The 15638-nt window shown below is 41.6% G+C and overlaps 1 protein-coding gene across 26 annotated transcripts in view; it reads left to right on the plus strand.

Moving 5' to 3' along the window:
• Window positions 1–15638, plus strand: part of EPB41L3 (erythrocyte membrane protein band 4.1 like 3) — a 143933-nt gene that overhangs the window by 74559 nt on the left and 53736 nt on the right. For 25 of the 26 annotated variants that reach the window (XM_069004492.1, XM_069004495.1, XM_069004486.1 and 22 more), the window contains exons 2-3: window positions 2788–3011; window positions 7755–7952. In XM_069004492.1, the coding sequence (XP_068860593.1) occupies window positions 2799–3011; window positions 7755–7952 (411 nt within the window). In that variant the 5' untranslated portion in view covers window positions 2788–2798. The remainder of the gene's footprint in view (window positions 1–2787; window positions 3012–7754; window positions 7953–15638) is intronic. The other variant, XM_069004497.1, reaches the window with a different exon arrangement.

A 15638-nucleotide genomic window follows, 5' to 3' on the forward strand; every position in this document is an offset into this window, starting at 1 on the left:
TGTAAGGCTACGCTTCATGCAGGAATGTCCCAGAAGAATATAAGAACCACATTTCTTGTTCCCTGAGATTCAAAATTATAGCTGACAGGAAAAGTTAAACTTGTTTACATCTCATGCTACATGAAGTTGTGGTTTAGGGGGCTAATTTAAATGGCTGTTTCCATGCTTGCAAACAGCCAGGATACAAATGTTCATTAGGAAAGAACCTACACAGGGTGCAAAAATGACTTTCAGAGTCGTGGTGATGGCAGCTGAAGGAAGACAGGCTTTTACTTAGGTATGAGTGGCAATCTGATCCTACAGAGAATAATAATACCTCTTTCTAAACAGCAAGTATGACAGTTACTTTTTATTTACACTGCTATAAGTAGTATCATGAGGGGGGAAAAAAGTACTACAACTTACTACATGCATTACTCCTTATACTGGTCATAGGTGCTCTTTGGTATTGTTTGAGCAATGATTTTTGTAGCTGTAAGTTAGGTTTTGGTAACTTCCTAATTCATAGTTTCTGGAAAAGAAAATTGATTACATAGTTCGAGTTTATTGAAATAATTATTTGATTAATTCGCATTTCATGTCTTCATACACTTGTACAAGACATGGTGGGGGGGAGGGGGAAACCTGAGACATTCTTGGCGACTTGGGTGCTTTTAAAGCAAGGCAAATATAATCAATGTCAGATGAAGAATAGTTTATTCCATGTTGATTTGACAGATGGGCAAAGCAAAACTGAGAGATTAACATTGTTGTGCAATTTAATGTTTAAAGCATACATAAAAGAATGGCTTAGGAGAATTGAACATGGAGGATGGGTCTGTGTGATCTACATTGAAGGAACTTGTTTAGGCTTCCTTCATAGCAAGTTGAAGTCACTCTAGTATGTGATTTATCTCAGCTTAAAGCAGGAATTTAAAATAGGTCAGATGAATCCCTCTCTGTTTTTCAGAAAAACGTCTGTTTTTTTGCTCCACATATAAAGTGACCATCTCAGATACAGACAGTTGAAGTTTGATTAAATGAACACCTTTCTGTCGCATTTTAAGACCCAAGTTAATTATTACTTTTTGTAGATGCTAAAGACAATTCGTTAAAAAACACATTTCAAAAGATATTTTTTATACAGTTGTGCCAGTTTGAGTGTAGAAATTTACGATGTGTTTCTAAACAAGTGTGTCACATGTTAGTACCTTGAAAATGTGGCCTGAAGCATAATTCTGCCATGTGTGCTTTCTAGTTCTGCTTCTGTCTCGTGCTATTTTGGCTGGCAGGAGGTGGGAACATGCACCCCCATCCTCACATGCAGTGCAGGAGCTGAGCACAGGCTGAGTGCTGTGACTTGCTTTGCTCTGCAGAGACATGTATTCACTGGAGAGCTTAGCCTTGAAAGCGCAGAATACACGAGTGAGTTTGAAAATAGTAATTGGCCTCATTTAAAACATTTTATGTCAAGCAATTTAGCTTATCAAACATTTAAGTGGAAAAAAAAAAAAGGAAAGAAAGGTTTGTACTTTTCTTATGTTCTATAATAAACTTGCTTCTACTAGTAAACAGTGTAGTGTATGCTAGGAGTTCATAGTGACTTCCTAGCAGATGAATTAGCAGATGTATGTTTTGTGGAATCACCTATAATTACACAGTAGCCATGGTTACCAGGTTAAAGAAATCATGTCCTGATGACTAACAGAAATAGATTGCAGCAGACTAGTTTGCCTTCAAGTTGCTTAGTAGCAAAATATTCAAGAATAAGTTTGTGAGGTCTGAGAACATATGAGTAACAAACATAAAAAGCACACTCCCTTTGCTGAACTGATGCAGAGTCTGCTTTTTCAAATCCTTGTTTTGATACAAAATCACAGTATTTTTTTTAAAGTTGGGGTTTGCTTGTATTTAGTTTGAGAATTGGGTGCCAGCCACATATTTGCAACAAAATTATTTAATTGAACTAGTTAAAACTTTGAATTAATATTGCTAATATTTTCATTTTGATTTAGTACTGGACCAACACAGACTTTTCACATTTAAAGAAAGTTGTATTCCCTTCATTTTAAATCTAACACTTAGAATGACTTAATGGAAATCTTTATGTTTTCTTTTGGATGCTCTAGCACTTAGAAAGAAATGACAGAAGTGCAGATGAATTCAAGTGGGAAGGAAAGAACTGGGTTTAAGGGCAATTGTATGTTTGTGCTGTTGTTGGTGGACCCATTTCAGATGTTTCTTGTATGTATAGAATCATAGAATCATTTTGGTTGGAAAAGACCTCTAACATCATCTAGTTCAACCATTAATATATTGCTTAAAAGCATCAAAAGTACTTGAGTACAGTTCCAAAAGGGAGTGCAGGTGTTGAGGAGCTCAAGCCCTGTTGACTTCAAAGTAAAGAACAAAAGATTTAATGTTCCAAGTTTCCACATGGTTTAGAAACCCAAACTCCACTGGTTTTTGTTAGATTTAAGGCCCCGTGTGTTACTCTCCTTTTATGAATTATGAACTATGTAATCTGTATTTAACTTGAACATAAGTCCTACAACTGTGTATTACTATGTAGAAAAAGATTTTTTGGCAACGTGTTTTTTGAGAGTATGGATGCATTTAGACCTGGTCTTTTGCATGAGGGAAGCTTTCCTAGGGATCCTGGTTGGGACAGTGTGATAGATACGTAAGTTTTAAAGTCTGAGGATATTAAGACTAAAACTTTCTGATCTTTCTTCATTTTATATGCCTAGCTTAAAAATTCCCAGCTATGAGATTGTACTCAGTAGGTCTGCTCACCCTCTTTTACAGAATAATCAACCATGACTACAGAATCGGGATCAGACTCTGAGTCCAAGGATAAAGAGCAGGATCAGGAGGAGAGCCCTGCTCAGGAAGGGGCGGCGGAGACCCAGCCCCAGGACCAGCAGCAGCAGCCGCAGCAGCCACAGCAGCAGCCGAGTGAAGAGCATCAAACCGCGCTCGAGCAGTTCTCGGCTGTGGCAGCGCACAGCACGCCAGTGAGGAAGGAGCAGGTAAGGGAGCCCAAGCACACACGCTGGCTGCATGCCACTGGCTGCCTACCCACCTACTGCTCCTGGGAAATAACGAGCCTGGCACGTTAGGAGTGGAGATTCATATTTGGATATGCATGGAAGGGTGTTCGATGGGATGCTGTAGATCTAGGCTGGTTGGTCTTTCGTGTTTAAAGAAAAGTAGTTCTTGTGCAGAATGTTTTTACATTCATGGTAGGTATTTCTGCCCCCAGTGCTTAAACAGGAGGGCAGTCTCATTAACTAAGCAGGAAACATCTTCGACCTTGCGTTTGCATTAGACAGCAAACAGTGTCAGTTTTTATGAAGCTGAAAATGTTTTCAGAGTTCATTTCTTTTGACACCTGCTGAACACTGATTTCATGCTTGCTTGTCTGATGTGTGAGCCGTGAAGAATCTGTGGTCCCTTAAGTTTCTTGTGGTTCTGAAATGACTGCCTTATAATTACTTGAGCTATTCATGTAATAGGTTTCAGAAGAGCTATTGCATGCTTTTCCATTTAGTTCATTGTTGCACTTATTAAATTTGCGGAAGCTGCTTTCTTCTTTCCGTTAATAATTTCCAGTCAATAGGATTAACAGGAATTGTTCTTCATGGGTAAGTGACACACAATTAATGAGGTACCTGCAAATCACCTCCCTTAGCTCTGTGAGGTTATGACCCTCATCTGATCACATTTACCTTTGGAGAGTGGAATAAGCCAGTCTAGCTCCTCCTCTCCTCCATCATTTAATAAATTCTGCCTGTTTGAAGTGGGCTCCTGTTATTTTACCTGGTTGGGGTAGACAGTACTGGTGAAACAATTCTGATCTCTCAAACAGATCAGAAATTTCCTGTAATTAGTTTGGGGAAAAGAAGCAAGGCTGCTTGTCCAAAAGAGAAAAGGTGTTGAATGAACTGGTCATTAATTAAAAGGGTAATTCTATCAGTTTTAGGCATAAGTATTAGTATTTATAGAGATGTTTTCCCAGACATCTTCAGTAATCTTTCCACTTCAAGTTTCTTTTCATGTTAAAAAAGTAAAACAAATAAACAGCAACAAAAAACCCCAAACCACAAAAGAAACCCAACCCCAAAATAACCACACACACAAAAAACCCCCCAGTTTAGACACCAAGCCTGTCCACATGTGTTTAGAGGTGTGAGGTGCTCTCATGTGCTGCATGATCCCTTTCTTTCCCAGAGATCACCGGTGAGCTGGTTTCTGTGGAAGGCAGGATAGAAGAACTGGGTTAGTGAAAGGGATCCGTGACACCTTCCTGCCAAGATTGCCAGGCTGAATCCAAACGTCTGTGCTGTAAGCAGACTGCCAAATCCAGCTGCACCGATAGGCCCAGCGTATTTCATAGTGGCTTAAGTGGCTGTAGCTCAGGAAAGGAACATTAAATGGGCACTAAGAGACAAAGCTGTTTGCAACAGTGTCATTAAAAAGCCGAAAACCGAAGGAGCTCATTCTCTCTCTTGCTGCCTGTAATTGCAGTGAGGAAGTTGATTTTTGCTCTTGCTCATATGAGAGAACCTTGGGAAGGAAGATTTAAGTTACCAATCCATGACAGTGATTTTTCTTTGTCATCCTATGCACATAAAACCCCCCAACATTTTAATATAGGTGAAGAACTTGTTCATATTGAGATTAACAGGTATTGTAGAAATGAGTCCTTTCTATCAGGTGTAATAAGGCAACCTTACTTTCTGCCTGCCTTCCTGTCTCTTTGAAAAAGAGAGGGCGGCATCACACAAGGTTGGGCACCAATGTTTCTGAGAAACTACCATAAGTAGATGGGATTAATGTGTTTTACGATGTGGCTATATCACTTTGTATCACTTCAGTGAGAAGCTGAAAAGTATCCAAGATCATTATTGCTGAATCACATCACTCCAGAGGCTTCCTTTGAGAGGGGGCCCAGCTTCAGAAGGGCTTGAACGTACTCTGTCATACATGAGAGAGATTATGCTCAAAAAATGCAAACCCTGAAGCAACTTCTGCTGCATTAGAATTTAGTCCACGACACTTAGAAAATACAGCAAAAAGAGAGTACAGAAACTACAAAAAATACAGTGCAGAAATATCTTGGAGAAGAATTTAGGAGAAAATGAAGCTATGCTAGCAGAGAACAAAATAATTCACTCTGTACATGGGTCTTTCACTGGCCATTTGTTTTTACCTAGATTCCAGGATGTCAAGTTTCTTTAGGAAGGAGAGACTTAATACAGTCTGAAAGTACCTCAATGCCTGAACATATCAGCATAGTTTGGGGGAATCTTCTCTAATGGTTCTTGGCATGCTTTGTTCGCCAGACAAATGAGAGGAAAACCTTTTGTATGATTTTAACCTAGACACATTCCCCTGATCTTAATATGGATGGGAACCTTAACAAACAAAATAACCTCTGTAATATTTTTTAATGTTTATAAATAAGCAAACCTCTGCTGTAGTCTTAAGATACTGAGTGTCTTTATGAAGGAAAATAATGACTAGTCCCTTGAGATTCACAGAAATTGCTTGTAGGCTGAGTATGGTTCTAAGGTTTAAATGGATGATGGGTGTCCTTGTTGTGGATTTTTTTTCTCAAGCAGCTTTTCTGTTTTCTTGAAAGAGATTAGTTCCATGCTGGGGTATTTTGTTGGTTGTTTTTTGTTGAAGCAGAGTGCTCACTCTCACATGAGAAATGTAATGAGCCGCTGGGTAAGGCAGTGCATTTTTTTCCCGTTTTTTTACCCACATATGTGCACATGCACCTTTCCTGGCAGATTTCTTTTGACAAAACATATAGAAATCATCAGAGCCCCTCTGCCCACCAGCAGCAGTGCAGCTCTGCACAGAAGCCCAAGCAGGAGGCATCTTCAGTTTTATTTTCTCATTGCACGAGGCTGGACCACTTGCCAGCTGGCTGCAGATGTGGTAGAAGGGTAGCTGGCCTCCAGCCTTGCTGTGAGCCCAGGGGGGCTGCCCCTCCTCATCACAGCTGCTGTGAGTGTTAAATGCTCAGTGAACAGCTGATCCACTTACATACACTGTGCCTTCATCTCCTGCCAGTTTTCAAGGTATGCAAGGACCTTGACATCCAGGCACAGAGCTGGTGTCCAGCTGCTGGAAGGAGAAATTCCTCTTGTGCTGGAGCAAGGTAGGGGAAGAGATGGCTGGTGCTGGGCTGCTCCTGAGGAAGAACACTCATGGCCTGGAGGATGCAATAGATTTTGAAAGCAGCCTTTGTTTTTTTATCTTTTAAGCCCCACTTTCTTCCAGTTTCCCCATCCAGGGAAGCCCAGGAGGCCATTGCTGTGCCCTCCTTGCAGGGAAAGGAGGATTTTGGGGTCTTGCCTCACCTCTTAGTAATTTGCTGGGGCTTTGTTGGGAACTGACACTGTAGGTATCACAGCCAGCTCCAAATTGTCCTTCCCCCCATTCACTGGAAGGCAGAGGGGAAACTTAAAGCTTGTTTTTATGAAATCACTCAGGGACAGTACTCCGTGATTTAGTACACTGTTGTTTCAGGTTATATGATGCAACATTGTTCTGGTCTCAAAGCAGCTTAAAGCCTTTGGATGGATTTGCTTCATTTTCACAAAGGTTTATTATATACAATAAATGGAAACAGACTTGAAGGATTAATTTACAATATTTTTCCACTAATGCTTGTTGCTTATTACACTGAAATAATTCAGAGCCAGAGCAGGTTGGGTTTTTTTTGCCTTGTAGTGAGATAACAGAAAGATGTTTTTATTTCATTTAAGCTTTAGCTGAGGTATTACTGCACTCCTGTTGAGGTTTTGTTTGGAGTCTGTCAGGGATATAACTGATGAGAAGGGTAATGACTGCAGCACAGTGCTGTTGCTAGGAAGGGTGAAATGCTGTAGAACTGTTCTGGCTTTCATCTAGTGCTTTGGAGAGGACTGTGGGCTGTGCTGCATCACGGTAACTTCAAATGGCCTGACCCTCAGATAAACCCAAGTAAAAGCAGCCATGGTTGTTACTTCTTGCCCCTCCTCCCTGCCATACCTGCCTACTTCTCTCCATCTTGAGGGACTTACTGGGCATCAGCAGAGAGCAAAATTCATCCTCTCAACCTGTACTTATTGTCCATTTAGCCATCCAGCTGCACATTAAAGTTGTTTGGCCCCTCACTTCTGTCCTGTTTTCTTAACCCTTTGCTTGGGTTGTTGGGGAGTCTTTCTCCCTCCCAGGCAAGTCAGCATCCCCTTATGAATTCACACTGTTCAGGGGGGATCCATGACCTCATTCAGGGGCTGTTTCCTCACTGACAGCAAAATTAGTGCAAACCTGATGGTGTTTTTCTATTCTGTATGACACCATGGTAACATTGTATGATTTAACAGGTACGGGATTTCAAAGTAATATCAAGAAACTATAGGAGTATCTGTTCATCAACAATGTTTACTGATTACTCAGAATTTCCAAAACACAAAAAAAAAAAAATACAGGAAGTCCAAGTGGGATTTTGTACCTATGGAAAAAGTAAAGGTCTTAAAATATTTTCATGAATGCCCCTCCTTCGTGGGTATTCTGTACATTTTGGAGGGAGAAGGCAGGGCTGGGAGAAATATGGGAAATCTTTTCAGTAAAGACTCTGTCCTGCATCAGGGGTTTTCTTGTCCAAGCCACAAAAAAGGCTCACTTAAATGCTTGGGTGCAGCAAGCACAGTGAACTGCAGGGCATGATTGGTTTATCTTACTTCAAAAAGTATCTTTCTTTCTCTTTATAGGCCACAGAGAAAGAAGAGGAGTTTGCTGCTGTGAGTGCAAAACAGCTGGAATATCAGCAGCTGGAGGACGACAAGCTCTCTCAAAAATCTTCATCAAGCAAACTTTCCAAGTCTCCTCTAAAGATCGCCAAGAAACCAAAAAATATGCAATGCAAAGTGACGCTCCTGGATGGATCGGAATATGCGTGTGAAGTAGAGGTAAATGGCTTTTTTCATCCTTTTTTTCATCCTTTCGGGAGGTAAATGGTGAAAATTATATTTCTAATTTAAGAAAAAGGATGAATGGCCTGATATTTCACCACTGCCAAGCACAGAGATAGTTTCATTGTTTTCTCTGGAGGTTTTTGAAGATGGTGCACAGATTTTAGCTAGGTGAGGGATTCTGAGCACTCCCTGAAACAACCAGAGACTCTGGATTAATTTTCTGTTGGCATATGCCACATCAGAATGCAGAAAACAAAATATGGACAACAAAGCCCATAAACAAAGAAGGATTTTGATTCCACTGGGTTTTGAACTTCCTTGGTATTTTACTGAGTTGAGACTTCCATTGAGTCATTGTCCATACCGTAATTCTGACTATTGTGAGATTAGTGCGGGCATGAGAGACACTCTGGGTAAGTGGGGGAAATGTCAGGCACAAATAGCAGTGAGAATGGAGAGTTTTGTGTGCTTTTCCATGATGTCTGTGAATCATAACTGTCTGAATGTCACTGGTAGAAAGATGCTGTGATTTTTCTGTAAGAAAGCTTGGCTTCCCTGCTGGGATTCTGACAGGAGCCTACTTTTGGGACGGATGGTCTTTGCTCTCACTTAAAAGCCAGTCTGTACCTGTGGCCAGACCCATGCTATGAGGATGCCTTCAACTCCAGAAGGTCCCAGAAAAGCAAAAAGTAAGCACATTTAGCATCTCAGAGTAAGCATGAGAAAATTCAGCATCTCAGAGTGGACCCTTTCTCCATTCAGTGATTGTCATCAAGGTGATTTTTGGGCAGTGGTCCAGCCTGTCCTTATTACAGCTGGTGATGGGGTCTGAGGCTGTGACCCAGGAAGAGGTGACCCGTCCGGGGAGATGGTCCCGAAAGGGATCGCCTTCCCGAGGCCCGGTGTCTTCCCTCAGCTGCTGGCAGGAGGGCCCTTGCAGAGGTGATCAGCTCTTTAGTGATTGTCAGCTCGTGATTCCAGCTCAGCTCTGCAGGGCATCCTCCAGGCCAAGCCAGACCAGAGAGAGAGACGAGAAGGCCCGTGTGGCTGGTTCCACACAGAGGTGGCTTTATTGTTGGTCCCCTCCGGCGAAGGGAGAAGCCAGTGACAGATGCCCTCTCCCGAGGGGCCCAAGGGAGCTTGCCTTTATAGGGATACAGGGGATCAGTGGGGGACCAATGGGTTACAGAGGGTCTGGGACAGACCAGTGGGTTACAGAATGATCTGCGTAGTGTCTTACAAAGGATTGTGGGTCTGCCTTTCCTTGCCATGATCCAAGAAATGGTTGCCTTTCCAGGGAGTCCTGCTGGGTGATTGCGAAATCTCTTGTCTCAGCAGAGATCCCTCCAGGGCAAGGGCTGGGCATACCCCACATGTCCGTGTTTTAGGTCAGAAAGTCACGCACACAAGACAAGGCTGAGCCTGGCCAAGCAGTGGCTGCAGAGGAAGGATGTGTGTTGGAGGGCCTGGCTAGGCCAACCATCCTTTGGGTAACTGTGGGGTGCCATGGAGAAGAAAAGCCACCTGGGGAGAACAGGGGAGTATAAATGCAGAGCTTAAATAGTCTTCAGGCTTGAAAGGGAAATCTGCAGGAGCATGGAGAAGGAGAGAGGATGGAGAAAAGGAGTACCTGACTGGGAGCCAAATCATGGCATCTTTACAATCACGTAGCACTCAGCCCATTTGTCCTTCCGCTGCTCTCATTTTAAGTGCTTTGGAGAGTGGCAGGTGAGCAAAAACTGTATTGATTTTTATTCAACCCTGGCATTACAGTTTGGGTCAAATTTTGCCATGCCAGGAGTGAACTGTGAACAGAAGCCTGGTATTTTACTACTCTTATGGCAACTTAGCAGTCCATGTTGTTGAGTATCTTTTAATTTCACTGGTCAAGTCCCATGTTGTTTCCTTCAGTCTAGGACTAGCTCTCTGGACGCATCCTTTGTGACTATTAAATGGTCATTTCTTGACCTGTAGTCTCAGTTTTGTCACTCAGGGATAGTGTGGGAGCCATATAAGCTGGAGGAATGACTCATACTGGCTTTGATGGAAAGAGTCAACTCATTTCAGCTTTTGACACTTGCTTGTAAAACGTGAGTCACTTTTTGGAATACAATCAAGCGAATCTTACCAAATAAGATTTCTATGGAAATCTTGTCTAGCAGGCTGAGCTTTATCAGAATCTAAGATGAAGCATAAAGGGAGATTTGTTATGTTAGATGTCCACTTATGCAAAAAAATGCTGTGAATAATACTTTTTATAGGAAGTTTCACTCTTTCACTAAACTTGAGTTCTCTTGAAGTGTCAAAATGCTGGCATATGGAAGCCATCATGTTTTATTGCTTGTCAGATTTCTCTGCTTTGCAAGTTCTGAATAGCTCTTGAATAATGTCCAATATAAGTTTTGTATGCATTTTTTCTATTTACATTGCAGAAATATTTTCAAGTTGTATTGACTGTCATCAGTAATCATTTTATCTGCTTCTAAGATGATCAGGCTTCCCAGGCAGAATGTAATATTGATGAGAATAGAGCTCCTAAAAGGATGAATTTTCAAATGAAGAAGCTGTAAGGCTATGATGATGAGCAGACCGTGGGGTGCATTGAAACAAAGTTGGTTAGGAGGAACAAATATTTCAGGGAAGAAGTGCAGCTGGAGTGACGCATAAATTTACATACTTTAAACGGTGTGATTCAGACTTTGCATCCTTCCTAGGTGGTTGTATCAGTGTTTTTGTATGTATTGATGATACAGCTGCAGGTACCTCTCTGGCACAGCCCACTCCAGCCCATGGGAACTCTTGGTAGATCCCAAGGGAGTCCACCTCCTGTGTGTGTAAAGTTTAGCTACAGCAAAAGGGTGCTGAGTCCAGCCAAGAGAAATGATGTGACTTTCACTGTGCTTTTTCTCCCAAGGAGTAAAAAGTATTCACAAAGGGAATTACAAGGGCAGGGAAAATGAGGGTCTGTGTCAGGAGACATCTCAGGAAATCATGTAGGAGGCTGAAGGTGAAGTTCTACAGAAATTTTTGGGGAATAACAAAGTTCTGTGTTGGTTTCACAGAAACCCAGTGCTGCAGCATGAGAAACAATCTATCACATTTCAGAAGAATGCTATCATATTTTAAGGATCACATTCAAGTGAACTCACTATATCAATTTAAATGGTGGAAAATATAGATACATACATACATATATGTACACAAATATATATATTCATTCTTCTCTGTCAGCAGCACACAAAGTCATGCAGTTTTCACAGAATCACAGAATATTCTGAGTTGGAAGGGACCCACAAGGACCATTATGTCCAACTCTTAAGTGAATGGCCAATACAGGGATTGAACCCACCACCTTGGCCTTATTAACACTATGCTGTAAGCAAGTGAGCTAATCTCAGTTCTTTTAAATATATATATAAAATAGAAAGCATACTGAGGCACCCAGCATATTATGGAGGTCAGTAAATTCCCCAGTATTAATTCTTTAAAAGATAAGGGAGAGGGACAGACAACATGGCAATCAAATATTTAATATTTCCATTCCTTGTGTTCAACCCACATAACTGCATCTTTCAGAGTGGACACTGACCCAGCGTGGGATGTGACAGTTGTTAGATGTGAGTCAGAAATGTCATCCTGTGTTGTCAGCTCCTGTCTTTCGGGTCTGTGTGTATCATGCTTCTACCTACTGAAGGCTACAAAGCAATGTAATCTAGAAGGACCAGAAACTTAGAAACCTAATTTTGAGCTAGAACAATAGCTCTGTCAGTGAATCTTGATTTGGATGCAGGCCAGGTATTTATCTCTCCAGAATTTCATTCCCTAGTCTGGGAGTTGGGGATCATTATAGAATCCATCAGTTACTCTATAAAGTGCTTTGCAAGTGACAAATGCTTTTTATATATGTTAAATATTAATGTAATTTAAAGGAGCTTATTGCTCTCCAGTAGAGCGCAACCTGCAGCTTATCAATTATGTGTTCATCCCGTTAATGACCTGGCAGGCGACGTGGCACGTACTCACAGATTGAGACACTTCTGAGGCAAGTTTGGTTAATCCATTATGCCCTTGCTATCCTTTGTTTTAGAAGCCACTCTTTTGTATTCCATATTTAATGCTGAGCATCTTCACTGTCTTCTGCTATATCTTTCAGTCTCACATTCAGTGCTTTGCATTTGTGACACTGGGGCTTTTTCATGGTGTATGAGATGTATGAGGGAGAATGTAGTGGAGCTAACTTCAAAGCTGAGGTTAACAGGGGGTCATCTAATGTAGTCTCCATTCAGTGAAAGGATCTTAAGCAAATGCCAGGTAAAAGCTTTCCCTTGAGGCCCTGCAGTGTTACTGCCTGTGTGCTCTATCTGTCTGACCCAGAAAGTCTTTCATGCAGTAAGACATTACAAGCCAAAGCCAGGCTAAGTAGGTAACCCAACCTGTTCATTCATCCTCCTCCAAAACCATAAACCACCAGTGTTACCATCTGTACCCCCAATGCTGCTCTTGACCAGAAGCCTGCAGATGGTAGTGGCAGCCTTGTTTCAGAGGGGGGGTTTCCTTTCCCAGTTGGGATGGCCACCTAATGGATCTTCGCCTCTCCAGGGAAAGCTGTTGGCTTTTGGAGAAGAGGTATTTGTATACTGACATTGTCCCCAGTACTCTGCCAAGAAAAACAGCCTCAGGGCAGCTGCATGTTTCTCCCAGGTCATGAAGAATCTGGAGGCTTCTGAGGGGCCCTGGATCACAGGAGTCGATGCAGTCTGTTCAGAGGGATGCAGGGAAGTGGTTTCCACCTACATGTCTGCCCCTGCTGGCAGTGGCTCTCCTTGGGTTGTTCATTGTGCTTTCCCAGCCAGCATTAGGCTCAGAGATGTTGATTGTCGAAGCATCCAAGGCCAGGGCTGTGGCCAAAACTGCACTCCAAAGCGGTAGCTGAAGATTTCTCTTTTAAGCAAGCTAGACCTATGCTTTGCATTTGTTGGTTTGGAGAAACAAAGAGAAAGCAAGATCCAAGACTGAAAATTAATTTCAGATAACATCAAAAAAAGACAATGAGCACACTAGTTCAAGTTTTTCCTAAGATTTGAGAAAACAAGCAAAAATAACTTATTTCTGTGTTTCTTCAGCTTTAAGTAGGAGTTTTCAAATGCTATAGTACAATTATGTTTTTTCTAGGATTTATTTCTCCTCTTGTTCATCTCTGCCCCATCTCAATTTTCTGTTATCTAGAGCACTGCATTTTAATTAAAAGATGCAAGTGGAGCAAGCTGTCATGCTGTCCATTACACATAGCCTAATTTAAAGTGTCTTCCTAAAACAAGTTGGAATTTGTCTTTGTTTCTGCTCTAAACATATACATGCTGTTACTCACAACATGAGGTCAGAAAGCTATAACATAATCTGTCTAAATAAATGGTAAAATAATTAGATTTCATTTTGAAAGGCTCGGCTGCCTGAGCCCATTGGTAATTTATACTCTTTCATCATTCCTGTACCACTCAGACTTTCTTATCATGCAGGCCACCAGTTAATGAAAACAAATGTTTCCATGGCAGCCTGCCTGTGGCATCTCTGCAGCCCTACATCAAACAGAGCAGGACCCAGATAAGCTGCACAGCACATGGAGAAACAACATCTCACAAAGTATTACTGTTAACCCCACTTCTGGGTGAGTGGGGGTCAGCTGAGGTAGAAAGGGACTGGTTAAAACACACTGTGTAAGGATGTTTTGTAACCCCAATTTTCTCAGTCGTGCTGCCACTGGGACCTGGGCAGTGGTTGGGTGTCCCGTGCTGTAGTCACTGCTACGCCTTTGGAAATGAGCCTCTGGTGACTTCCTACCTGGGAAACCCACTTTCTCAATGGGTTTCCCTGCATCCTAGGGTGACATCAGAGTAGCATGCTTGAGTTGAAATAGCAAGAAGTTTTCTTTTCATACATTTGAAACCAGAATTTGTAACATGGACAGAAGCAGACTGGAGTGAACTGGTCTCTTTCTGCCCTAAACAAGTATGGGCTAATACTCCTTTTTGAAGACAAAATGGACATGAAATAAATGGGTTCTCTAATAGTTGAAGTATTGCATTTTGCATGACTTTCTCATTTTTGTGTTAAAGCATGAGAATATGAGGATGCTTTCTTAAAATATAAGTCATTGAAGATTGTCTTAGGACAGGCTTGAAGAAGAAATGAGAACAAGCAGAATTATTTCTGCACTGCCACCTCTGCTAGAAATGAAAGAGAGTGTCAGCTGCCTGTGCTGCTTTTCCTGACCTGCAAGATTCCATGTGGAGGAAAAATCCTCTTGTGTTTCTGTATGATAGTGGGGGAATGCATGGCCCCATGGTCCCCCTCCCCGCACTGCGTCCAAGCTGACTCTTCCCTGGGAGTTTCCATGTGTGGACCTGCAAGCCGTTTTTGCACAGGGAGTTTAATAACATCGAATTTCTCGTCCTTTTTGAGGTAGATCTTAAGGTCAGGAAGGAAACCTCTGTAATAAGATGCATTCTGCATTCTGGAGGATAGAGTTTCTGTTACCCCCTGCACATTTTAATTGTTTAATGAATTCCACACAGTCTCTTGCAAATGGCTTTACATGTGAAACTGATTACTGAATGCAAGAGGGACTTTTTTTAATAAGTCTTTTCCTTTTGACCTATTCACTGCTTACATTTCACTTAATTTAATATGAAGACCTTTGTTTTGGGTTTTGTTCCTTCCCCAGGATATGTTTCAGTAAAAGTGACTGGGTTGAGAGGCATCATTGCTGTTACACAGCATGTTTTCTGTCCCAGACCCTCTAATTAGGGCTGACTTGGATTAGCCAGGGGATTCACTTAAGATCTATGTTACCTGACACATGTCAGTTGGAGTCTGAGTATTGCCTGAATATGTTTCAGCTGAATAAAGTTAATATACAGTTCTTCTGACTTGCTTTTTTCTAATACCATAGGCTTCTTTCTATGAGTTAAAATACTTGTCAATTCAAGCAGCACAATGATCTGGAAATCAGCACCAATGTTATCCAGCACATAATAATCAACTGTGAGGCTGAGCAGAGAAAGAGTTTTTTTTCTTTAGTTTGGTAATTGAAACAAAACTAAAAATGTTTGGGCCCCCTTTTAGTGATGATGATTATTATTATTATTTCACTGAAGCTAAAGAAATCTAAATCGAAACAAGTCAGGTTGAGCTAAGCCTTTTGAAAATGTCACAAGGCTGAGGGAGCAGGGCTGGAGCATTTCTGCCTTACCAGGGGAGGCTCAGGTCCCTCACAGCTTCTCGTGGCTGGGAGCTTCTGGGCTGTGTGGTATTCAGGGAGAAGGTCTCTTACAACCTTGGTAGGGAGACGCCTAAATGATTAGACAGATATTTTCTCCAGTTAATATGAAAGTATTTTAGAGATGGAATGAGGAACCAAGAATTAAAACAAAGTGAGTCCTTTAGATGTTGTACCGAGTGAACAGCAGGTTGGACCTTCAATTACACCTGGCACAGCACAGGACATGGTGACAAATGACAGAAGCTTAAAACACACACACACACACACAAAAAAAGGAAACTAAAAATAAAAATTTGTAGACTTTCTCTCCACATCTATATTTTCTACATCTAGTCCTCTTTATCTGTTGCCTTTTGTTAATAGTTTCTGAAAATGGTCTGTGCAGTGAAATGTTGAGTTTA

The sequence above is a fragment of the Aphelocoma coerulescens genome, chromosome 2 (assembly GCF_041296385.1).
Source record: "Aphelocoma coerulescens isolate FSJ_1873_10779 chromosome 2, UR_Acoe_1.0, whole genome shotgun sequence".
Lineage (NCBI taxonomy): Eukaryota > Metazoa > Chordata > Aves > Passeriformes > Corvidae > Aphelocoma > Aphelocoma coerulescens.